This window comes from Lithobates pipiens, unplaced genomic scaffold (genome assembly GCF_037356315.1).
Source record: "Lithobates pipiens isolate NorthernLeopardFrog02 unplaced genomic scaffold, aLitPip1_a1.2 Scaffold_1, whole genome shotgun sequence".
Taxonomy (NCBI): domain Eukaryota; kingdom Metazoa; phylum Chordata; class Amphibia; order Anura; family Ranidae; genus Lithobates; species Lithobates pipiens.
The window spans coordinates 235,404,084-235,430,868 of record NW_027507685.1 but is presented as its reverse complement, the minus strand read 5'-3'; the positions used below and the strand labels follow the sequence as shown (position 1 = coordinate 235,430,868).

The 26,785-nt window shown below is 45.4% G+C and overlaps 1 protein-coding gene and 1 long non-coding RNA gene across 4 annotated transcripts in view; both read left to right on the top strand.

Moving 5' to 3' along the window:
- The first annotated feature begins 67 nt into the window (after nt 1-67).
- Nucleotides 68-3,076, top strand: LOC143985288 (uncharacterized). Its single transcript, XR_013275559.1, has 3 exons — nt 68-180; nt 755-863; nt 1,022-3,076. It is a non-coding gene; the product is annotated as an uncharacterized LOC143985288 (long non-coding RNA).
- A 5,171-nt stretch (nt 3,077-8,247) lies between these two features.
- The window catches only part of DAXX (death domain associated protein), a 60,941-nt gene continuing 42,403 nt past the window's right edge, over nt 8,248-26,785 (top strand). Inside the window, exons 1-3 of one of the 3 annotated variants that reach the window (XM_077484704.1) lie at nt 8,248-8,407; nt 17,982-18,422; nt 23,088-23,934. In XM_077484704.1, the coding sequence (XP_077340830.1) occupies nt 18,060-18,422; nt 23,088-23,934 (1,210 nt within the window). In that variant the 5' untranslated portion in view covers nt 8,248-8,407; nt 17,982-18,059. Of the gene's footprint in view, nt 8,450-17,981; nt 18,423-23,087; nt 23,935-26,785 lie in introns of all 3 variants that reach the window. The other 2 variants (XM_077484705.1, XM_077484703.1) reach the window with 2 other exon arrangements.

The following is a 26,785-nucleotide window of genomic DNA, read 5'->3' as shown; positions in this document are numbered from 1 at the left end:
GTTATTTACATAAACACACACAAAGTGTGCAATTTACCAAAATAATTATTATTTTTTTGGTTATATAGTTTATTCCTGCGGATGGCCACTCGCAAAGACCAGCTTGTCCAATGGAAAATATATGTTCTAAATCACAGCAAACAACAGGACAGCAGTAGTTGTGGAGTTCTTATTTTGATGGTAATTGCTTTTTTTCACATTTGTTAAGTCAACAATTACATTTTTAAGTGTTAACCCCAAAAAATATAATGCATCAGGATCGTATAAAGCAAATTAGAGTGCGCGTGCTGTTACCAGCTGACTGCGAAAATTATAAAAAGCTCGCTGATTATGCCACTTTCTTTATGCCATCTTAGCTCTGAAGACAGAAATCAGGGCTGCTCTATTACAGGCTGGCCTAGCACATTATGTAAGTGGATTTAAGCTAGCGCTTGAAATAGCAAATGTGAGCTGTGTTGAGGCCATGTGACTTCTGGCTGCTTTACACCTCCAAGACTGATTTTGTGGAGGAGACTAGGGGACACGTGATACGTCACGTCCTGCCTCTGCCGTCAGCCGGGCAAGACGGCTCCTCCAGAATAAGACTCCATACGGAGATATAAAGCGGGCATGAGTAATGTGACTGCTCCAAAGCCTGCAGGAAATGGTTATTTTTAAACAAAAATAATTTATATTTAATAGATATGCTATATATTTTATATATAGTTTGACGAAGATATAAGGGTTCCAAAATATTGCATTTAAAAAGTTACAGTTTGCAAAAGAGTACTTACAAAGTCGAACAATATTCAATGTGAAGACATCACCCGAAGCCATATTGGATGCAAGACTACAAATAGCATGCACCCTACTTGATTATAAAGGTCAGTAATATCACTAAATGCATGAAAAATGTGTTAGTCTAAATTAATATGTAAAATAATCCACAAATATTCTAGCACGTTGTCCAAAATTTCACATGATTGCCTGACATTTGAACATGTTGTGAAACATGTTTACAAAAGTTACTCATTTATTTTAGATCATCACAACTGAGCAGGTGTTGGAAGATGGATAACTAAGCAAGGAACCATGGAATCCCGAAAAATGAAAACATAAGTTGAGTAACTGTTCTTTCCAATTTAATGTGATTTTGTCAATTTTTGGAAATCTAGGAGTTGGGTATTATGGGCAGTTTTTGGATGGTTAGTAAAGCAGTGATACGAGTCAAAATAGCACCTGAAGAAGCTAGGTTTTCTGGGGTGATTTGTTGCTTGTGCTGGGGGAAGATGCTACGTACACTGTTTAGGAAGAATAAAGCTACAAGTTTTTCTGCTGTCCATCCGGACTAGAAGGTGTTGCACCCTTCCTATCATGGCCGTAACTAGTTCGAAGTTGTATGTTGTTAAGGAGATGGCTGGATGGATATGCTTCTCCTTTGAACAGAGTTTGATATGGAGTCCCAGATATTTTCTTCAAAATGTAGTCTCCATTTTTGGGTTCAGGAAGTGAGAGGTGCAGTTGGTGTGTTTGGCTTGCACTTCCTGCATGCTCTCTAGAATCTGAAAAGAGGGAAAAGGCCGAATTAGAGCTTTACAGAAGGAGTAGCTGGTAGTAGCATAGAAGTGTTTGGAATATACTGCAAGCCAGGCAAGTTGGGTCTTCACAGTTAAACCAGCAGTGGCTTAGGTGTGTTGAAAACCACTTTATGCTGAGCTTCAGATTTAAATGAGTCATCTAGCACTGTCATGACTAAGTGTAATAGCAAAGGGCCCAAGCCTGTAATCATCAGTAGATGCCACTGTTAATTTCTACAAGCGTCAAGCTGAGGAATTGATCAACTCAAATGGCTGAGTTTAGTGAGATCCAAGGGAAACCCTCTACCTATGATCTCTAGAAAACTGATGTATTTTGGTTAGTGAGGGGCTCCCTAGAGAGGGAATAGATGGGAATACTACACCAGCATAAGTGAAAGTGGTTGGTAATGGTAGATTCAGTCACTTTTTAATATTTTTGCTTTATAAATATGGTGCCCTTATCGTGCAGGGCGTCGATGCGTCACAGTGCTTAGTATCTACCGCTGTCGTCCGTGTTGCCGTCCCCCTCCGTGCCGCTGTCCCTAGGGGTGCAACAGATCGTCACCGATCTGTGATCCGAACGGGTCACCCCGCTCGGATCGGCACATGCCGCGATCCGCGGAGAGCTCCACGGTCTCGGCCTTAGGAGAGGCCGTGGCTTCGGCCTAGCTCCGAAGCGGCGACAATCTTTCCACACCCAGGCGTTTACAATGTGATCACTCCGACGGAGCAATCGCTTGAAAACAAACTGGTGTCGTGACATGACGACGGTTTCCCTCTCCCCTCTCTGTACTGATCTGTGCAGTGGAGGGGAGAGGTCAGATGGAAGCAGCTATCCCTCCATACCCAGCCAATACTCTGCCAGCCCAATACAATACTCTGCCAGCCCAATACAATACTCTCAAGGTTATCCAAAGGATTAATTAGCTAATCAACAAAAAACCACTAGATTTATTAAAAAAGTAAATAAATGAAATAATCGGATAGTCGTTGAAAAATGTATCGATAGATTAGTCGACAGACAAATTAATCGTTAGTTGCAGCTCTAGTTGTAAGGAACATATAATCTGCTTTTTCTCTTACTCTTTTCAGGTACTGAGCATCGAGAAGTGTAGCGCGCAAAGCAGAAGACCATGCTGGATGGGAGGAGGAAGACGAGAAGACAGCCTGAGGAAGATGCATCTGATGCCCTGATTGTGGATGAATTGGACTGGACTTTCACCTGAGTGTTTCCTTATGATTAATAGAAAAGAATATCATCTGGGACTTTATTTTGAGAGACTGCCAAAGACATAGTTTAAGCCTGATCAATAATAATGTTGCCGCTTTCCAGGGACAATAAAAACAAAGTCTGATCGCCTAGAAGATACAGGGGTCGAAAGGGAATTTTTTCCTCCCATTTGCAATACGGGGGGGTTTATTTCGCCCTTTCCTGGTAATTTTTTCAATTATGTGTGTTTTTATAACAAAGCTCTTATTGCCTTTAACGAGTTTATCTAATAAAAGTTACATTTATGTCACGGATTGTGTATGGTTATTCGGGGGGGGAGGTTGGGAATGTGAACATTTATTATAACATAAGGTAGTGGGTTGTGTAGGAGATAACTTTCTTTAGACTACATGAATCCCATATTTGCTTATCCTCAAAAATTATTATTAAAAAAATGTATTTGGAACTGATTATTAATGCACCATGGGTGGTTTGATTTTGGTATAGCTCTACATAGAAGTCAAACAATGTACATATTTTATTGCTAAAGATTTGTCTCTCAGTGTGACAGATGAAATGACAAAGTAGGTGAGTGGCAGGCAGTGTGTGTGTGTGTTACGGTTACGGTTTATCAGTCACTGTCTCACAGACATTGAGGGGCTTGCAGATTATGATAGAGCATGAGGTAGACTGATTAGGAGTGGGGGAGGGGAACAATGCACTCTGCGTCAGGCACAGTCATTTATCAATGAGATGAATTGATGCAGAATGGCACTTACTACTTGACAAGAAGTGGGACTCTCGATCTGTTACCCAGAGATTGAGAGATGATAGTGTGTGTGGAGCGTTGTAAGGTCAAAGCATCTTGAATCCTTTATTGGACATAATTCAGGCTTTTATACACTTTGAACACAAGGGGGTTAGATAATGAGGTAGGGGTGCTCATGGATACTCCCCCCCAGGCATGTACTGGCCATAGGGACTATAGGGAGTTTCCCGGTGGGCCGATGGCTCAGTGGGCCGGTTTCAGTGACAGCCAGTGGCATTGCTGGGAGGGACTTTTGGGGCTATAGCCCCGAATCTGGGGCCCATAGTCCCGAGTCAGTCCAGGAGTCCCCAACCACAGGGTCCTGGCGCACTACCTGCCCTCTTTCTGGTGACCCTGATATTAGGAGGGGCTCTCTGTGGACCCAGATGTAAGGGGGGGGGCTCTGTGGGGACCCAGATGTAAGGGGTTGGCTCTCTAGGGACCCTGATGTTAGGCGGATGATCTCTAGGGACTCTGATGTAAGATGGGCTCTCTGGAGACCCTGATGTAAGGGGAAGGCTATATGGGGACCATGATGTAAGGGGAAGGCTATATGGAGACCCTGATGTAAGGGGAGGCTCTCTGGGGACCCTGATGTAAGGGGAAGGCTATATGGAGACCCTGATGTAAGGGGAGGCTCTCTGGGGACCCTGATGTAAGGGGAGGCTCTCTGGGGACCCTGATGTAAGTGGGGGGCTCTCTGGGGACCCTGATGTAAGGGGAGGCTCTCTGGGGACCCTGATGTAAGGGGAGGCTCTCTGGGGACCCTGATGTAAGTGGGGGGCTCTCTGGGGACCCTGATGTAAGGGGAGGCTCTCTGGGGACCCTGATGTAAGGGGAAGGCTATATGGGGACCCTGATGTAAGTGGGGGGCTCTCTGGGGACCCTGATGTAAGGGGAGGCTCTCTGGGGACCCTGATGTAAGGGGAAGGCTATATGGGGACCCTGATGTAAGGGGAGGCTCTCTGGGGACCCTGATGTAAGTGGGGGGCTCTCTGGGGACCCTGATGTAAAGGGAGGCTCTCTGGGGACCCTGATGTAAGGGGAGGCTCTCTGGGGACCCTAAAGTAAGGGGGAGGCTCTCTGGGAACCCAGATGTAAGGAGGGTCTCTCTGGGGACCCTGATGTAAGGGGGGCTCTCTAGGGGCTTTTTTGCGCAATTGCGTATAGTTTATATACTTTTTTTTGCGTGTTTGCAAAATTAAAGTGGGCCGGTCTGGATGAAGTCCAGCGCCAAATTTTTGTTCCAGTCCAGCCTTGCTCCCCCCCCCTCCCCTATAGCAACAACTTGAAATACAATTCCATAATTAACATGTTAATTACCCAAGCACTTAAGTCAGCCTAGGTGACCAGACAGTACATCTCCAGAGGTAATCAGTACCAGGATGGCACAGGGTAACTTAGACAAGGACTTCTGGGTTCCATGTGCCCTCCCGTCACAATATGATTGTAAATTTCTTGTGCTTGTGCATAAGACATTTCAGGGATGTTGCATGCGTTTTTTTTAGGGCATGTTTAGGGGCATGGCATGGTAGGTTATGGATTGAGTGATGCACTGGTGGTGAATAAGCCTGGAGGCCTGTTTCAAAAGTTTGAGGCCACGCCTACATGTGCGAACCTGAGTAGTGAGTACGGTGCAACGGATCGGAACTGATCCCTGATCCAAACGGGTCACCACGTTTGGATCTGCACATGCACCGTGATTCTTTGGAGCGCTATGCGGTCTCGGCCTTAGGAAAGGCTGCAGCTTCGGCTTAGTTCTGGAGCGGCGGGCATGTTAGTGCACCTGTCGGCATTTAGAATGTGATTGCTCCATCAAATGACGGAGTGAACACCTGTTAGAAAAAAATAGCGTCATGATGACGTTGGTTCCTCTCTCCCCTCTCTGTACAGATCTGTACAGTGGAGGGTAGAAATCAGATGGCAGCAGTGCTGTGGGATGCATCTGTAGTGCCCACAGCGCTGCTCTGTGAAAATTGCTGTCTCACAGACATCCCTTCATACCGTGGCAATACCCTGCCATACTGGGTAATACCCAGCCATACTAGGCAATACACAGCCATACTAATCCATTTTCAGCCAATATTACAGTGTGGAAGATGATGTGGATATTACAGTGGGGACTATATTTTGGTGGAATTTGCACAGATTTTTCAAAAATTCAATTATTATTTGATGATCAGAAAAATTATCCGATACGTGACTCAGATCCGAGGAACAATCCCATCCATTAGTTTTTTGATCCGTTGCACCCCTAGTAATGAGATGACGTATGTTTGCAGTTAATGATATGTGTTTTCAGGAGTGTGTGTGTGTATATAGATAATATAATGAATAAATAGCAGGCCGCATTTTGATATAGGCACATATAGGGTAATATATAAAAAATTTAAGATTAGGAATAAATCCCAGGATGCATTGTTATTTAGCCACACATAGGTTAATATAGAAATAAATACTTTTTTGGAATTACTAATAAATAGAAACCTAAATAAATAAAGATTAGTAATAAAAAGCAGGACGCATTGTTGTATGGGCTCTGGTTGGCTAATATGTAAATAAATAAATATTGGGAAAAAATATTAAAAAGAGACATTAGGATTAAATAGCAGGACGCATTGTTATATAGGCACACATAGGGGAATATATTACCAAAATCAATAATAATTTAGAACTAATGTGAAACGTGTTAAAAAATAAACTATAGGATTATTACTCAATAGCAGGAGGCATTGTTGTGTAGTGACAGGTTGTTATAAGAACATAGAAGCATCCTCCTTATAACCCGCCCCACACACTGGCCCTTCAATTATTATTTTTTGGGTCAAAAAATATGGATATGGAAAAGTGTCCGGTGCGAATTACGCATGCGCCACATTCGTTTGTTTTCAGCATTCTCACCAAACCACAGAAAGTACAAAAATAGGAGGTCCCATCCTCATGACCGACCACACTGCATGGCTATCAGAAAGTGTCCGTATGTAAGTGCGCATGCGTCATGTGCCCTTATGACCGACCACACTGTATGGCTATCAGAAAGTGTCCGTATGTAAGTGCGCATGCGTCATGTGCCCTTAACACCACCCACACTGTATGGCTATCAGAAAGTGTCCGTATGTAAGTGCGCATGCGTCATGTGCCCTTATGACCGACCACACTGTATGGCTATCATAAAGTGTCCGTATGTAAGTGCGCATGTGTCATGTGCCCTTAACACCACCCACACTGTATGGCTATCAGAAAGTGTCCGTATGTAAGTGCGCATGCGTCATGTGCCCTTAACACCACCCACACTGTATGGCTATCATAAAGTGTCCGTATGTAAGTGCGCATGCGTCATGTGCCCTTAACACCACCCACACTGTATGGCTATCATAAAGTGTCCGTATGTAAGTGCGCATGCGTCATGTGCCCTTATGACCGACCACACTGTATGGCTATCATAAAGTGTCCGTATGTAAGTGCGCATGTGTCATGTGCCCTTAACACCACCCACACTGTATGGCTATCAGAAAGTGTCCGTATGTAAGTGCGCATGCGTCATGTGCCCTTAACACCACCCACACTGTATGGCTATCATAAAGTGTCCGTATGTAAGTGCGCATGCGTCATGTGCCCTTAACAACACCCACACTGTATGGCTATCATAAAGTGTCCGTATGTAAGTGCGCATGCGTCATGTGCCCTTATGACCGACCACACTGTATGGCTATCATAAAGTGTCCGTATGTAAGTGCGCATGCGTCATGTGCCCTTAACAACACCCACACTGTATGGCTATCATAAAGTGTCCGTATGTAAGTGCGCATGCGTCATGTGCCCTTATGACCGACCACACTGTATGGCTATCATAAAGTGTCCGTATGTAAGTGCGCATGCGTCATGTGCCCTTATGACCGACCACACTGTATGGCTATCATAAAGTGTCCGTATGTAAGTGCGCATGCGTCATGTGCCCTTATGACCGACCACACTAAATGGCTATCAGGAAGTGTCCGTTGCGAAGTGCGCATGTATCACGTTTGTTTCTCACTGTCCCACACAGGCTATCAGAATGTGTCCGTTGCGCAGTGCGCATGCGTCATGTTTGTTTCTCACTGTCCCACACAGGCTATCAGAATGTGTCCGTTGCGCAGTGCGCATGCGTCACGTTTGTTTCTCACGTCCCACACACTGGCCCTTATAAGTGTTAATAAGCATTTCGTATCCGCCCTCTTCACCGCCCTACACACTGTGCATTACATAGTGGAGCGAGTGCATAAGCGCCCAAAATCACGCCCCTTTTGAGCCTCGTGAACGTGCGGGTGGTTGTAGGGCGTGGTTAACCAACCAAAACCATGCCCCTTTTGTAAAGTGAACGAGCCTCGTGAACGTGCGGGTGGTTGTGAGGCGAGTTAATGGGAAGTGCGCATGCGTGAATGATCAGCTGTTTAGTTTCGGCAATTTCCGGAGAGTGGTAGGTGATGGGTTGTGATGCGTAGTGCGCATGCGCTGCACATGCGCAGTTGAGGGCGGACGTTCTTTGATGGGGACACTAAGTGATAGGACACCGCCTTTCTCCCGCCTCATCCTCTCTTGCTCCGCCCCCAACCCCTCCCCATCCCCGCGCTCTGCCCCCCTCCCTTCCTCATCCTATCCGGCCCCGCCCCTCTTCTTCTCCCGCTTGTCACTGCGCGCGCTCTGACGCTTTCCCGGAAGCGGAAACGCAGCTCTCCTCTCGCTTCTGACGCCTAGACGGGGCACCGGAAGAAGGCGCTGTGTCGTTTAACGGTACTTTACGGCGGAGGGCAGCCCGTACCGGTGATTAGGCAGCGGCTGTGGTGTCTGTGACAGGTTCGTTTCTCCTGAGCGGACTTTCCCTCTAAATGGAGCGGGGTAGGTGGAGTGTATATAGTGTGGGCAGACATAGGAATGGCTGAGACCGGCTGTGACAACAATTCATTGTTTGTCTTCTCATCATTATCATCCTCCTGCTTCCCCTCCCCCCTCCTCCATCACCACCTCCTAGAATTGTGGTACCTATACTGGGCTATATACTGCTATATAGCCCAGTGTATACTGGACTGTGTGTGTATATATTATATAATGTCATAATTTTCCCACAAATAGAGCTTTCTTTTGGTGGTATTTGATCGCCTCTGCGTTTATTTTTTTTGCACTATAAACAAACAAAAAAGCGACAATTTTGAAAAAACAAACACTATTTAGTACTTTTTGCTATAATAAATATCCCAATTATTAGTCATTTTTTTTTTTTTTTTTAACAATTATTTTTTTCCTCAGTTTAGGCCGATATATATTTTACATATTGTTGGTTAAAAAAAAGAAAAAATCCCAATAAGCGTACATTGATTGGTTTTGCGCAAAAGTTATAGCGTCTGCAAACTATGGGATAATTTGTCATTTTTATTTTTTTAGTTATTGTGACCATGACGTTACGGCGGACAGACGTGACACTTTTGACGCTATTTTCGGACCATTGACATTTATAAAGCGACCAGTGCTATGAAAAATGCACTGATTACTGTATAAATGTGACTGGCAGGGAAGGGATTAACGCTAGGGGGGGCGCTGAAGGGGTTAAACGTGTGTCCTAGGGAGTGATTCTAATGGTGGGGGGAGGGGACTGATGAGGGGAGGAGACCAGTGTTCCTCTGTACTGAGAACATACGATCAGTTCTCCTCTGCCCTGACAGGACGTGGATCTATGTGTGTTTACAGATCCACGTCCCTGCTCTGTGATGAGCAATCACGGGTGCTTGGCGGACCACCTGGCGTGCGCATCGGGTCCGTGGTGATGCGGCGAGCGTGCGCTCTGCACTGTGCTGGGAGGCCGAGGACATCATATGTCCCCCCGGAGGAAAGAAGGGTTCCTGCCGCTGTCATTTTACTATATGGCGGTAGGGAACTGGTTAAAAGAGGGGAAAAAAAATTATGTATCACGCACGCACACTTTAAAAAATCTGATATTTTAAAAACATTTTTGAGATAAAACAAATGACAAAGTTTTTATATAAAAAAAAAAATGCTAAGATATATTAAACATACAAAATGTACAACACACACACACACACACACACACACACACACACACACACACACACACACACACACACACACATACACACATACACACATACATACACACACACACACATATATATATATATATATATATATATATATATATATATATATATATATATATATATATATATATATATGTGTGTGTGTGTGTGTGTGTGTGTGTGTGTATTCAAATTAAACTACGGGATAGATTTAGGCCCTTTAACTGTTCCCTCAGTGTGTTCTAACTGTAGGGGGATGGGCTACTACTGACATGACAGATATCACTGGTAACAGAAGATCTGTCATGTTACTAGGCAGAACAGGGAGTCGCCTTGCTTACATGGGCAGTTCCCCTTTCTGCCTCTCATCACCATGATCGCAGGCCACCGGTGGACATGGGGCACGCATGCCCACTGTCCTGCTTATACGGACTGACACACAGGTACGTCAGTTGGTGCAGGAGAGACATTCTGCCGTTGTATGTCTGCTTGAGCCGGTCAGCAAGGGACTAAAAAGTCCCAGGAATGCGTTTTTTTTTTTTTTTTTTTTTTTTGCCCAGAGGTCACGTTCACAGGCCCCTAAGGAACCAGCCACTAAAGCTGTGGGGGAGGGGGGAACAGAAGGGTGGCAGACTTTTTTTTTCCTCTACTAAAAAAAAAAAAAAAAAATCCAATGACTTGGTCCCAGTGGCAGGCAGACTGGGGCTATTTCTTCCACAGTGGTAAAAGATTACCCCTAATGGGTTCATTCTGAGGTTAATCTGGGAAGGGTATCAGATTTAGTTCAGGGGCACTCCTCCAGCAAGAACATTTATAACCTCCTCTCCCAGAAATACTCAGAAGGCGGCAGCTCTTCTGTCTCAGATTGGCCACCGGGTAGACCAGCGGGTCCTCATTCCAGTACCACAACTAGAGATAAATATCAATGTTTTGTGGTTTAGAAACCATTGGGGCAAATTCTGCCTAATTTTGAATTTAAAACCACTGAACAAAGGGGTGATCTACAAAAAATTTCGAAAGCAATTTTATCCCCAATTATTTTATGGCTTCCCTTTTGAAGGGATGTATATTTATGCACCCTGATCTAAACCTCGTTTGGGGTCTTCTATGGTGCTTTCCAATGTCCTTATCACCACAGACGCCAGTGCCTGAGGATGGGGGACCCACTTGGGCACCTTAGTGGGCCAAGGGTCCTGGTCCAGAACAAAGTCCCAAAGGTTGGCCAATTGTAGGGAGCTGCAGGCGATTTGGGAGGCTCTGAAAGCATTTGCCACTGAAGTGAGGGATCACCATGTTCAAATCTCGTCGGACAGTGTAGCGACACTCCTATATCAACAAACAGGGAGGGACATTGTGTACATCCCTGATATGGCTGGCCAGCGCCATTTTTGCTTGGGCAGAGGGCAATCTATGCTTGATTTCAGCAGTCCACCTCAAGGGGGTGGACAATCGTCTGGCAGACTTCCTGAGTTGCCACCAGGTTCGATAATCGGAGTGGTCGCTAAACGGGGACGTCTTCCAGCTAATTGCAGAGAAATGGGGCCTTTTGCAGGTAAATTTATTCGCCAACAAGTCAAATGCCAGAGTTCCAATGTACTTTTCATTCCAAAGAGACAAAGGGACCAAGGAGATAGATGACTTGGCACAGAAGTGGGCATTTTGTCTTTGTGCCTTTCCCCCCGTTCAAGATTATTCCTCTAATGCTGAAGAAATTTGCACAAGAACACACCACAATGATTCTAGTGGTTCCATATTGGCCGAAGAGGGCTTACTTTTCCATGCTGTTACACCTGGCAGAAGAACCTCCCCTCATGCTGCCGAGAGGGAAGATCTGTTGCCCCATGACCCGGTCCGGCTGCCGCAAATTCAGTCTAAAACTGTCAGCTTGGTATCTGAGGAAACCCTCCTGAAGTCTAAGGGGCTTTCAGATAGGGTAGTGAATACAATCCGATCCAGTAGAAAGCAGGTGACCCAAGCAATTTTATTGTAAATTTTGGAAAGCGTTTTGTTCTTGGTTGGACACCAGGAAGGTGTCTGTGGGTATTCCGGCCCTCTTAGAGTTTTTACATGAAGGAGCAGACCAAGGGATGGCTGTTGGCACATTAAAGGGGTTGTAAAGGTTTGTTTTTTATTTTCTAAATAGGTTCCTATAAGCTAGTGCATTGTTGGTTCACTTACATTTTCCTTCGATTTCCCTTATAAATGTTTTTTTTCTTTGTTTTCTTTGTCTAAATTTCTCACTTCCTGTTTCACCCCAGTAAGCTGTTCAGTAAGCTGTTCTGGCTGACTAACCACCAGCTCGGATGATGGTGAGAAGTTTACTGAGGAGAAACAGGAAGTGAGATATTCAGACAAAGAAAAAAAACATTTAGAAGGGAAATCGAAGGAAAAGGTAAGTGAACCAACAATGCACTAGCTTAGAGGAACCTATTTAGAAAATATAAAACAAACCTTTACAACCCCTTTAAGGCTCGGTACATATCTAAACCGGCCACGGATCGCACAGCAACGCTGTCTGTCCCTATTCTCAGTTTCAGGGATGTATCGGGGCAGAATCTTTGCCTGAATTCAGCTCTGAAACAGAGGCAAGGACATTAGAGGTGCACCCAAACTTATTGGCCGAAAACTGTTTTCGTTAACAGCCGATAACAAAAATGAGCCAATACTGAAAGGGGGCGGGGTCCGCCGCTGGTGCCGCCCATTGCGGGAGTCTCCTCCACTCCCTCCTCCCCTCCACGATCTCAGTGTGTGTGATGCCATAACTGACTGCTCTCTCCTCCTCCTCACCACGATCCTCCTTACTCGTCACAGCGGGAGACCACTATGTCACGGAGCTGTGTGAAATGTTATGCTGTGCTGTGACAAAAGTCCCGCCCTCCTAGACCAGCTAGTGTGATAGATGCAGTGTTCTGTCTATCACACGAGTTGGTCTAGGACAGGGATCTGCAATTAGCGGACCTCCAGCTGTTGCAAAACTACAAGTCCCATCATGCCTCTGCCACTGGGTCTCATGCTTGTGGCTGTCAGAGTCTTGCTATGCCTCATGGGAATTGTTGTTCTGCAACAGCTGAAGGTCTGCTAATTGCATATCCCTGGGCTAGGAGGAGGGAGGAACTTTTGTCATAGCGCGGTCGAATGTTTCACACAGCTCCGTGACACCACGGGAGATGCTACAGTGATGGGCACAGTGTGGATACATTTAATGGGCACTGGTGAGGCTGCATTGATCTCTTGTATCATGTCTGCAGTCTCTGACCATCTCCTGCATCATATCTGCTAAAGTTGCACTGCATGGAAATTTTGCTAATACTATTAGCAATGTGTTTATATAAATGTATACATTTTATTTAAAATATTTAAAAAAGTCATTTTTGGCCTATTGTATTTTTAATTTTTGGTATCTTTTTTGGCACCAAAAAACCCATTCGGTGCACCCCAAAGGACATACAGCGTTTCTGTGCAATGCGCTCTGCATCCGCCCCAGAGACGTGGGGGGGTCCTCTGGGCAGCAGACAAGATGGTAGAAGTTCTCGTTGATCCACGTTCTGTCAGGGGAGAGGAGACAGACCGTGTGTTCCTAGTATATAGAAACACCGATTGGTCTCACCCAGCCAGTCCCCTGCCACTACAGTTAGAATCCCTCCCTAGGTAACACATTTAACCCCTTGATCGCCCCCTAGTTTTAACTCCTTGCCTGCCAGTGATATTTATACAGTAATCGGTGCATATTTATAGCACTGATCGCTGTATAACTGTCAGTGGTCCAAAAGTAGTGTCAAAAGTGTCCCGATATATCTGCCGCCATGTCACAGTCACGATAAAAACGGCAGATCGCCGGCATTACTAGTAAACAAATAATAAAAATGCCATAAATCTATCCCCTGTTTTGTAGGCCCTATAACTTTTGCGCAAACCAATCAATACGCTTATTGCGATTTTTACCAAAAATATGTAGAAGAATATATATCAGACTAAACTGAGGAAAAAAAAAGTGTTTTTTTTTTTGTTTGTTTTTGTTTTTTTAATGTTAGATATTTATTATAGCAAAAAGTTAAAAATATTGTGTGGGCTTTTTTTTTTTTTTTTTTTTTTTTAACTTGTCGCTGTTTTGTTTATAGCGCAAAAAATAAAACCCACAGAGGTGATCAAATACCAGCAAATTAAGCTCCATTTGTGGGGAAATTATGAAAATATGGATACAGTGCTGCGTGACCGAGCAATTGTCATTCAAAATGTTACAGCGCTGAAAATAGGCCTGGGCAGGAAGGGGGTGAAAATACCCTGTATTGAAGTTGTTAAAAAATTGTGATCTTGATTCGACCAAGCTTCCCCCCCACCCCGCCCCCCTTACAATCTTAAAGGAATCGCAAATCTTCAGTGTTTCACCGTAGTGCATTCTATGCATTGCAGTGAAAAACCTTCTGTGCTGCAGCTGCTCCCCAGAGCCCCCCCTTTTTCTTACCTGAACCTGGTCATTCCAGCAACAGGATGAGCACTCTGCTCCAGCCGCTGTCTCAATAGCAGAGGAAGCCATTGGCTCCCGCTGCGGTCAATCAATTTCCAGTGGGGATGGGGGCCGCTCTGTGTAAAACCCTTGCTCAGAGCAGGTAAATGACATGTTTGTTAAAAAAAACAAAAAAAAAACAGGAGCTTTACCATGACTTTAAGCTCCTCCCATCCGTGCTATAGCCAAAAGATGGCTCTAGCGTGGACCTAAGTTGCCGGGAGGGCTTCCATAGAAATTGTATTTATTTTTGGTTCAATAGGCATGTAGTGCCGCCAATTTGCCACTTTTTGCATTTTTAAATCTGCCCTACAACAAACCCCCCCCCAAAAAAAACATTTAAAAAAAAACATAAAATCGCAAATCGTGGTGAAAAAAGAATGCAGCAAGCATAGAAAAAAAATACTGCAGAAACACTCAAAAGCAACATGCATGGATGTGAATTGATCCTTATTAATGTGTTGCATAGATATAACTGCAAATGGGGCCAGCCTGAAGTCATCGAACAGGATTTCATTTTCTGCCTAAAGTTCCACTTTAAGCAGAGACGCTGGAGAATAAAATGATGGTGGGTGCAATTTTTTATGTGGAACAGCGCCAAATTACGATATGTAAACATCTCCACAGGCGACACTTTAAAAGCCTTTACAGGTTACCAGTTTAGAGTTACAAAGGAGGTCTGGTGCTAGAATTTATTTCTCTTGCTCAGACATTCGGCAGTACCTCACATGTGTGGTGCAATCGCTGTTTACATATGTGTGTGGGACTGATGTGCATTTGCGCGCATGACCACAGGGGCGCTTTAACCACTTGCTTACTGGGCACTTAAACCCCCCTCCTGCCCAGACCAATTTTCAGCTTTCAGTGCTGATGCACTTTGAATGCGCGGGCATACAACACTGTACCCAAATGAAATTTTTATCATTTTCTTCCCACAAATAGAGCTATTAATCATGTTTAATAGTTTGTTATAAAATTTTGCAAACAGGTCATTTTTCTCCTTCATTGAAGTGCGCTGATGAGGCGGCACTGATAGGTGGCACTGATGGGCACGGATATGTGGCACTGGGGTGCAGCACCGTTGTTGAGGCAGATTGGGCACTGCTGGGTGGCACTGCTTGGTGGCACTGCTGGGGGGCACTTATTTTTTAATAAGGTGGCACTGGCAGGGGGCAGGTGGGCACTGGCAGGGCTGGCCGTGATCGGGACTGATGTCCCGATCACGGCCGCCGGTGATCGGCTCTTTTTTCTTTTCTCCTCGCGCTGTCAGCGCGAGGAGGAATAATTGCCGATTACCAGCTCCGTTGCATCCCATGATCAGCTGTCATTGGCTGACAACTGATCACGTGATAAGGGGTCGGGATCGACCCCTTGCTCGGATCAGTGATCAGGCGAGTCTCATAGATCACAGATCACATTCGGCTATAGCGCGGGTCTCAAGTGGTTAACTTTAAAAAAATATATATATATTTATTGTATTTTATTTAAAAAAAAATGATCAACTTTATTGCTAACAGAGAGGATGAAGAACATCCCTTGTGATAGCATGGGCTTTCATAGGTCCCCTTTATGGAGAGATCTGGGGTTTATTAAACCCCAGATCTCTCATTTGACCTCCAAAGAGATGCAGATGCTTTCTCAAGCCTGTAACTGTTTGTTTACATGAGACTGAAACCGGAAGTGATGAGATCTCTTATGCTGCCCTTTGTAAAAGTGATATACTGGCTGTATAGCTGCTAGGATTACTTTTACATAAAACAGAATCTCCAACTGGAATGCCAGTAGCAGCATTCAGCCACATTTAGAAATAAATGCCCCAAACATGTTCAGAAAAGAGCATACTGGCCCCTGCCTCACAATTAGTAGCAGTGTTACCAGGCTGCTGTGCTTGCTTCGTCAGTTGGCCATAGGCCGCCTTATGGGGTCTATTGGATGGGCAACCCAACAGCCAACTGAAGACGCACACAAGGTAGGTGACATTGTTGCTGCTAATTGTGTGGCGTTTAGTGCTGCATGATTCTAAACATACTAAAAAGACAGATTCAGGCCTCATTCAAACTGGTGCACCTATCCCTACACCTGTGTGAAGGGTCTTCTTCACCCGCAGAGGATGCACATGTGTTTATGCAAACCCGTGCAGACAGCCTGTTCAAAGCAATGAGAGTTGGCCAGCTGCACGGATATCCAAACCTTCCATCCTGAAATGCACATCTGTAGCTCTGATGCATGTATGAGAATGCAGACCAACTGCATTCTGATCGGTGCATCAGGTCTGCACAAGTGTATGCTCTGGGATGCTCTTGAAGATCTGTGTAGGTCCGTGCAGCCCGGTCACATGTCATTGACTTAAACATGCTGCCTGCACAGAACACCTGTGCAGCCCATGCAAGTGAACTCCGCTCTTCACAGGGGTGTATGGCTAGATATGCCCATGTGAATGAGGCCCTAGAGTTTACATACTCTAATCCTATGGTCCCCAACCTGCAGCCCTCTGGCACTTTTCGTTCAACTCTAGAAACCTCTGAAGACATTAATCTGCGTTTCCCTACTTCCCTGTTATAGTAGTGATTTATTTATTTTCAAATACAAATTTGTATTATTTATTAAAGAGCACATTACAAGGAAGGCACAGATACAGTAATGGTACAGAACATCCATGGCTTAATGATTCAGATTATTATGCACTCCAAAGTATTCTTGTTTTTCCACATTGCAATCTACAGAGTACGGCTCAGTGATATGGAGTTTGCTGCTATGCAGCTACCACCATCGTAGGATAGTCTGTTGGTTAAATAAACTTCTATCATATTGCAATCCGATTTATCTGGTCCCCGACCCATGTGCGTTCCTTGTTCATAAATTAAAAGATAAAGAGAAGGAGAAAGATGGTAGTGATTTCTAGCAGCCACATTTAATAGTTCTCCCATCTATAGCAGTCTCTTAAAACATGTACCCGGTTTCCAACATTTCTTATAGCCTGTTCAGTCTGTCTTCTGCAGCATGTCCGCAGTCCCTGACCATCTCTTGTACCGCGTCCGCAGTCCCTGACCATCTCTTGTACCGCGTCCGCAGTCCCTGACCATCTCTTGTACCGCGTCCGCAGTCCCTGACCATAACCTGTTTGTCTGCTATCTCAGCTAATGAATTTTGTGTGTATTCCTTTGGTGATGATGGGGGGCCACATTTGAAGCCACTAGGGGTGCAACGGATCAAAAAACTCACGGATCGGATCGTTCCTTGGATCGGATCATTTTTCGGATCAGCAAATAATAATTTAATTTGCAAAAACCTGTGAAAATTCCACCGCCGTATAGTCCCCACTGTAATATGCACAATCTCCCCCACTGTAATATTGGCAGAGCATTGGCAGGGTATGGCACGGTATTGCAGAGTAGGCTTTCAAAGAGCAGCGCTGTGGGCACTACAGATGCAGCCCACATCGCTGCATCCATCCGATCTCTCCCTCTCCACTGTACAGATCAGTACAGAGAGGGGAGAGAGGAACCGGCATAATGACATGGTTTGTTTACAAGTGATCACTCCGTCATTTGACGGAACGATCACATTGTAAACGGCCTGGGTGTAGAAAGATGGCCGGCGCTTCGGAGCTAGGCCATGACCGCGGATCGCGGTGTGTGACGATCAAAGCGGGGTGACCCGTTCAGATCACGGATCGGTGACGATCCGTTGCACCCCTAGTAGCCACCCAACATTGCTGACCACCACTGCTCTTATCGCTCTGGCTAGATGTACCCCTATTTCAGCATGATCATAATGTACAGCAAGAAAAGCATGAATGTATTTTACCCTTTTTTTTTTTTTTTCTCTCTTTCAGGTTGGGATTGAGCCTCGCCTACCCTGGCTTGCCATGCTCACGCAGAACTCTCTGCCTTGGAGATTTTGAGGTGGAAAGATGGCCAAGGTGGTTGATATCATTGTGCTGGACGATGGTGATGATGAGGAAATACCATCCTGTTCTCCTATAGCATCCTGTTCTCCTATAGCATCCCCTAAAGCATCTCCTAAAGCATCCTGTTCTCCTAAAGCATCCTGTTCTCCTAAAGCATCCTGCTCTCCTAAAGCATCCTGCTCTCCTAAAGCATCCTGCTCTCCTAAAGCATCCTGCTCTCCTAAAGCATCCTGGTCCCCTAAAGTAAAGGAAAGTCCACCTGAGCCGCCTCCAGCATCTGAGCCGCAGAGCAGTGGAAATAAAGATGGCGGAAACACTCAAAACAAGGCCTCGATGGGTGTAGAAAACCAAAAACTTTTTGAGGAGGTATTGCACACTTGTGTTTTTTTTTTTTGTCTTAGTGAGGTCCATGCCTATTTCTAGTTAACCTCTCACCTTTGGTCAAAGTTATGATTACTACTGTCCTGCTCCTATGTTCTCAGGCTGTTTCTTTTAAAGGGGTTATAAAGACTGAAAGTTTTCTACCTTCATGCAAATGCATGAAGGTTAAAAAAAAATAAAAAACTTTTGTGAGCACCAGCCCCCCTAATATTTGCCTGATCCAATGATGTGCACAAGAGCAGCAGCTCTCCGTGGTCTTTGCCGCCTCATTGGCTCCTACTGCTGTCAATCACAGCCAGTGAGCCATTGAGGAGAGGGCAGGCACAGGGCTGAGCCATGCTATGTCTGAATGGACAGCTGCTTGCTGTGGGGGCACTCTGCAAGAGGGAGGTGCCCGGACCGCCAGCAGGGGACCCACAAAGAGGATCAGGGCTGCTCTGTTCAAAACCATTGCACAGAGCAGGTAAGCAAGACATTAAAAAATCTAAACACAAAAATCAAACTTTAATATCACTTTAATGCATTAAGGTAAAAAAAAAAGGCTTTTGTGTAGTTCCTCCTTATACTTACCTGAGCCCAATCTCGATCCAGCGATGTTGATGTAAGCAGAGGCTCTCTCCCTCCTCAGTGGCTTAGATACAGCAGCGGGAGCCATTAGCGGTCACCCGCAGCCAGTGAGGAGGGGCGAAGCCAAGCTCCTTGAGTCTATGGACGCACAGAACCAGGTCGGGAGTGAGCACGCAGGAGTGCCTCCATCGAACCGCTTGCCATGAGGGAGGAGCCAGGAGTGCAAGCACGAGACCTGAGAAGATGAGGATCAGGGCTGCTCCATTCAAAACCATTACACAGATCAGGTAAGTATATTATGTTTATTAAAAAAAAAAAAAAAAAAATATATAAATATATATATATATATACCTTTAGAATCACTAGAGAAAAAAAAATGCACCCTATGTTGCTATGCTCGCCTCCTGAATTCTGGAGTCAAGTGTCAGTGATCTTCAAGGTTGAATGACCCCCCCCCCCCCCCAGCAACATTCAACCCATTTCCTGCGAGTGCAGGTAGTCATGGACACACCCCCTGGAGGTGCATTATCGTGCCACCTTGGGTTCACAATACTGTTACACAGAAGGGCACTCATATCATTATATTAGAGCCAATCTGTTCAGGAGTAAGCCCCATTGATGCCCGATGAGAAAAGAAAGTACCCTTGGCATTACATGACCAGCCAGAAGCCTGCTGGGTATAAAGTGGAACATTAGACTCCATAATGGAAATGGACAGGCAGGAAGACGCATGCTTTCTCTATTCTGTTTTAATGCCTTTTACCAGCTTGTCCGCCCCGTAGAGTAAACTGCACAAGCACGGCTCGCTGCACAATTTCGGCAGTGCCGAACCTATTGGAACTCCCTCGCGTATGTGGGAATGACGTAGTTGGGGCTCAGTCGTCTTGGCTCAGCCAATGACAGCGGCCGGCTATCAAGACCCAAAGGCCGGCCGCCCAAAGATGACAGCGGCCAGGGTTGAGTTCCTGGGACGGTACTTCACTGGGTTCAAGGTAAGTATAGTTCCTCTTTAAGATGTGTGTAAAGTGATCCTAAAAGGAGGAGTATGGTCAAAGCTATTTGGCCATATTTCTCCTGTGGATCACAGAAGTGCATTTATTTCTGCCCCCCACCCCCGTGACCCAGATTCAGCCAAGCAGGCTAAAGCCTGCTATCGGCTAATGTCACAGAGGCAGGGATCCCGACAATAATGTTGGGGTCCACCCAGATGCCTGACCAGCAGCTGACTCGGCCTCAGTGTACCGCCGAGGGCCTGAACCAACTGATTTCACCCCCTCCGGTGAGTGCTGGAGGGGCAGCGAACAGAGCGGTACCGAGACGGTACAGAGTCTCTCTGTGTAGACTTGGCAGCCATCTAGGTAAGTATAAATGTTTTCTATTCCTGCACCTCTCTTTAAAAATAAGGGTGGTGGGGCTGTAATTAGTCATGAAGAGTGGACTGAGCAGTTTTGCTTTGTTAGAAAAATAGAGATGTATAAATACAAGGGAAATATACAGGTAGGATATGCAAAGCATGTAATTACCAGGGGAGGGGGGTAAATAACCTAGATACAGATGTGGATAGGACAGAAAAAAAGGAGGGGCGGATGGGTGCACGAGCCACCTAACCTTTCTGGAATAAAATCTTTGTCTCGTAAACAAAAGGTGCATCTTTGACACTTGGTTCTCCTAATGAGAAGGTCTCTTCTTTTGTTTCATCCATCTGTCTGTGTAATCTGATCTTTCTTGCACCTCATGTCACAGCATAGTGGGGAAGGAGACTGTGGAATGCTGGTGTTATGCTTTGCTTGGCGCAAGTGATATTATTTCTTATATACGATATCTCAAAAAAGTGAGTACACCCCTCACGTTTTTGTAAATATTTTATTATATCTTTTCATTTGACGACACTGAAGAAATGACACTACAATGTAGTGAGTGTACAGCTTGTATAACAGTGTAAATTTGCTGTCCCCTCAAAATAACTCAACACAGCCATTAATGTCTAAATTACTGGCAACAAAATTGAGTACACCCCTAAGTGAAAATTGTCCAAATTGGGCACAAAGAGTCAATATTTTGTGTGGCCACCATGATTTTCCAGCACTGCCTTAACCCTCTTGGACATGGAGTTCACCAGAGCTTCATAGATTACCACTGCAGTCCTCTTCCACTCCATTATGACATCACAGAGCTGGTGGATGTTAGAGTTCTTGTGCTCCTCCACTTTCCGTTTGAGGATGCCCCACAGATGCTCAATAGGTTAATAGGGTTTAGGTCTGGAGACATGCTTGGCCAGTCAATCACCTTTACCCCTCAGCTTCTTTAGCAAGGCAGTGGTTGTCTTGGAGGTGTTTGGGGTCCTTATGTTGGAATACTGCCCTGCGCCCAGTCTCCGAAGGGAGGGGGATCATGCTCTGCTTCAGTATGTCACAGTACATGTTGGCATTCATGGTTCCTTCAATGAACTGTAGCTCCCCAGTGCCGGCAGCACTCATGCAGACCCAGATCATGACACTCCCACCACCATGCTTGACTGTAGGCAAGACACACTTGTCTTTGTACTCCTCACCTGGTTGCCGCCACACACAATTGACACCATCTGAACCAAATAAGTTTATCTTGGTCTCATCAGAACACAAGACATGGTTCCAGTAATCCAGGGGTGCCCAACCAGTTACCTGCACTGAGCCATAGACTTCTATTATTACCTACGAGTCTGGTGAGCTTTCTGAAAGTGCAACAAACCTGCAGAATATAATAGAAGTCTATTGCAAACTGCAGGAAAGCCAAATGTTCACTGCATTCACGGGGTGTGGGTAAACCGCAGCGCAACAGTATGAAAGCAACCTTCGACCCCTTTCACACGGTCAGTTCCGACCAATTGGACCCTCCATTCACCTCTAATTGGTGGCCGACATTAACCGACTTGTGTTCTACCTCCAATACGATCAGCTAAAAAGTATCGTGGGCTGCGTCCATGTCTGCTCTCCAAATGCAGAGTGGACACGGAAATGCCATCCACCCGCTCCGCTCATTGTGGCCCGTGACCGATTACCAAGTTGCTTAAGTGGCCCTCACTCTTCAAAAGGTTGGGCACCCCTGCAGTAATCCATGTCCTTAGTCTGCTTGTCTTCAGCAAACTGTGTGGGCTTTCTTATACATCGTCCTTAGAAGAGGCTTCTTTCTGGGACGACAGCCATGCAGACCAATTTGATGCAGTGTGTGGTGTATGGTCTGAGCACTGACAGGCTGACCCCCCCACCCCTTCAACCTCTGCAGCAATGCTGGCACCACTCATACGTCTATTTCCCAAAGACAACCTCTGGATATGACGCTGAGCATGTGCACTCATCTTCTTTGGTTGACCATGGTGAGGCCTGTTCTGAGTGGAACCTGTCCTGTTAAACCGCTGTATGGTCTTGGCTACCGAGCTGCAGCTCAGTTTCAGGGTCTTGGCAATCTTCTTCTAGCCTAGGCCATCGTTATGTAGAGCAACAATTCTTTGTTTCAGATCCTCAAAGAGTTCTTTGACCTGAGGTGCCATGTTCAACTTCCAGTGACCAGTATGAGAGTGAGAGTGATAACACCAAATTTAACACACCTGCTCCCCATTCACACCTGAGACCTTGTAACACTAACAAGTCACATGACACCAGGGAGGCTAATTGGGCCCAATTTGGAAATTTTCGCTTAGGGGTGTATTCACACTTTTTTTTGCTAGCGGTTTAGACATTAATGGCTGTGTGAGTTACTTTGAGGGGGACAGAAAATTTACACTGTTATATAAGCTGTACACTCACTACTTTACTTTGTAGCAAAGTGTCATTTCTTTAGCGTTGTCACATAAAGATATAATAAAATATTTACAAAAATGTGAGGAGTGTAATCACTTTTGTGAGATACTGTGTGTGTATATTACACACGCACTTTTTTTGTAACCCCTTTTCACCCTGTCTTAACAAAACAAACTTTTGACCATTTTACTGAAAAGGAAAAGCAATGGCTATAAAATCCTGAGAGGTCAGCTCCTGTGGTAAGAGGTTTTTCAGTTTTGTGATGGAAATTGTTTCCCCTAACATCTGCACCCTTTTATCCTTTCAGTTTGTGGATTACTGCTCCAAGTTAACTGCTGAACATCCAGAGGTAATACCCTTCCTTAAAAAATGTCACTCCAAGGTCAACGCTAGCTACCTTTCGTCTGTAGAGTTCCGCAACACTTTGGGTCGCTGTCTCACCCGCGTGCAGGGCAAGCAAACCAAGCTCTATGTTTACATCAACGAACTGTGTACTGTGCTCAAGAATCATTCCGAGAAGAAAAAAGTCCCCCTGCGAACGCAATCGGCTACTCCACAATGTGACAAGGTGGAAGCCGGAGTCCCAAAGGAATGGGTAGAAACTGAAAACTCAAAGGAGGTAGAAACAGAAAATACAAATGAGGAGGTACCGGAAAAGAAAGCGGCATCCAAGCATCAGATCCGGCGCCTCGAGAGCCTTTTGCGGCTTTACGCTCAGGAGATCCAGAAGCTGCAAGAGAAGGAGCTTAGTCTGGATGATATGGATGATGAGGACTCTACATACATTCAGGAGTCGAGGCTGAAACAGAAAATGATACGTATCTATGAGAAACTCTGCGAGCTGAAAGACTGCTCCAGCCTTACAGGTCGGGTTATAGAGCAACGGATAGAGTACAAGGGCACCCGATACAAGGAGGTCAATCGCCGCCTGGAAAAGTTTATTAATAAAACCAGAGATGTTTTCCCGGATTATGGCGACATCCTTAAGGTGGTCCAGAAAGCCAATGAAAGGCATAACCTGGGCCTGGCGCGCAAGCATGTGCAAAGCATAGCACAGGACGCTTTTCGGGACCTTGGGAACAAGCTGAAAGACCGGAGACATTTAGACTTGGTGTATAACTTCGGTTCTCACCTGACTGATCCCTACAAGAGTGGTGAGTGCTTTTAGAAGAGATCCTGTTAGTGTGGAAAGTTAAAAGTGCTTATTTAACCCCTTTCTGCCTCCCGGCCCTTTAGGCGTTCTAAAAGCTGGCAGATGGAGGCATGTGACCGCTGTGATTGGCTGTAACGGCGGTCACATGATTGGAAAGGTCCCGATCGCTGGTGTGCATCGGGAGCTTTCCCGTACCCACCGGCTACCGTGCTGGGAGCGCGCTCCCAGTGCAGTGAGTTGTTTTAACAGGGCCGCATACATGTGGCTGCTCAGCATTAGGGCCCACCCACGAGAGGCCGCGCATATTGTGTGCGGTTGGTGCGAAGGGGTTAACTAGGTTAATGCAAACCTGTAATTGGTTGGTACAGCTGATTTAAACACAAAGTTGACATAGTTTGCTAAAATACTGTGTACCATAAATTTATTGCTGAAATACTGATTTAGTGTGTGTGTGTGTGTGTATGTGTATATGTATATATGTATATATATATATATATATATATATATATATATATATATATATATATATATATATATATATATATATATATATATATATATATATAATATAATCTCTATCTTATATATCTCTATAGCTATCTATTTCTCACGTACGTAAATACATGATTATGCATTTCTGAGTGAGGGGCATGCTACTTCTGTTGCGTTTAATCACAGCAGAAGCGGATCAGGACCAATGGATATCCACCAGCACCCGTTGCTTGGCGGGGAGGAAGGCAGGCCAACTCTGCCTGTCAGCTGGGAATTCTGGATTTTTTTTTCCCCCCTGCAAAGTGTCCCTTAGTAAAATCCGTACACAAACGTATTTAACCCTTTGATCGCCCCCTAGATGTTTAACCCATTTCCAGCCAGTGTCATTGGTACAGTGACTGCATATTTTTTGCACTGATCACTGTATTTCGTGTCTCTGGTTCCCACAAAGTGTCAGTTTGCCTGCTGCAAAATCGCAGTCCTGTTGTTATAAGTCGCTGAGCACTGCCATTACTAGTATAAAATAAATTTAAAATTCCAGTGTATATCCCATAGTTTGTAGATGCTATAACATTTGTGCAAACCAATTATACACTTACTGGGATTTGTTTCTACCAAAAATATGTAGCAGAATGCATATTGGCCCAAATTTATAAATTGATTTAAGAAAAAAAAAAAATTATGTAATTCAAACTGTGAGAGCGCTGAAAATTGGTCTGGACAGGAAGGGGGGTGTAAGTGTCCTGTATTGAGGTGGTTAAAGATTGTTGAAAGCCTAATGAATTTTTAAAATTTATGTTTTACTAGTAATGGTCGGTGATCAGTGATTTTTAGCAGGACTTTGACATTGTGGCAGGCAAATTGAAAACGAAGTGACACTTTTTGGGGACCAGCAACACTGACAGGGAAGGGGTTAACATCCGGGGCGATCAAAGCGTGAAATGTGTTCCCTGGGTGTGTTTACTAACTTTGTGGGGGATGCTGACACTGGACAAGGAGAGATCTGTGTTCCTGATTACTAGGAATCTCTTTATCTGACAGAACGGTCTGCCTCGTTTACATAGGCAGACCGCCGTTCTGTCATTCCAGAGAACGATTGTAGGTGGCCAGTGGCCCCGCTGATTAGCTCCTGCTGTGTCCAATGACGGCGGAAGCAGGTCACCCCAGCTGCGATCCTGTGCACCCCACAGACCAGGGAACGCAGACAATGTACAGGTACATTGTTTTGTGCATCCAGGCCGCCCTGCCACAGTATATGCGCGGTGGGAAATTCGGAACTGGTTAAACTTTATTTCAATTTTATTCTTACTAAGTTACTGTTTACATGTGTTTTTTTTTTTTTTTTTTTTTTTTTTTTTGTCTTCATGTGTGTTTGTGATGTATTCCAGTGTGGAAAAATGCAGCATGCTGTACCCACAAACAAAAATCTAATATTGCAGATTATCGTTCATTAGATGTGGTGGCTGTATTCGTTTTACATTTTTAGGCTTTTTTTAAAATGCATTTCTCTTTCGTTCACTGATTGACACAGCTCCATTAATTTTGACCATAGGGTTGTTACGCCACCTTCAGGAGAGGACTAGGCAGAACATGTTAAAAAACAGAACTTACTGTTCCGCCCAGGGGGGCGGTCCCTCCAGTAACATCCCCTTAGCCTGCCTTCTGCAGCTCAGTTTTTTTTCTGCTTAGTGAAGGAGATGGACCTAGGAACCCTGCGGGCCCATCGGTCCCTGGATTTTTTTGCAGAAGTTTGTCTTTTGCACAAGATTTTGGATCCTGTGATCTACTATCAGCCGGCTGGGTGACGGGCTGGATACCCTTATCCTTGTAGTCTCCCCAGCCTGGCCATCAAGCGTGTGCAGTCCATAGCTACGCGCTGGGTCAGCCACGACATGCTCCTCAGGCTCCAGGGGCGGCCGGTGAGCGCAATGCCCTGGGGCACACATATGACCGGGCTACTGATGTCTGAGTCAGTGTGCCGTGGCCAGCAGCCTCCCTGTACTCTTCGGGAGTGGGTCTGTGATGGAATGTCCCCAGGTAGTCCGGATGGTAAATACCAGCTCTCCCTGCCTCGGTGGGGTTGAGCAGCTGGGCATTCCCTGGGAGGTCGATTCGGGGGTCCCTCTACTCCCTCTCTTCTCTCCCTGTCCCTATCTCCCCTCCCCCCGTGGGGGTTGCTGTATGATGGGCTGCTGAGCGGTGTGTGTGCCTATAGCCAGGGGTCTCCTGGGGGGCTCTCACCTTGGATGGGGGGGCTGTGCTGGGTGTCTGGAGGTCTGCACATGCTGATCGCTATAGCGCTGTTCTGCCGCCATTTTCTCTCTTTTCACTTTCCTCCTCTGTGTACAGTTGTTTATCGG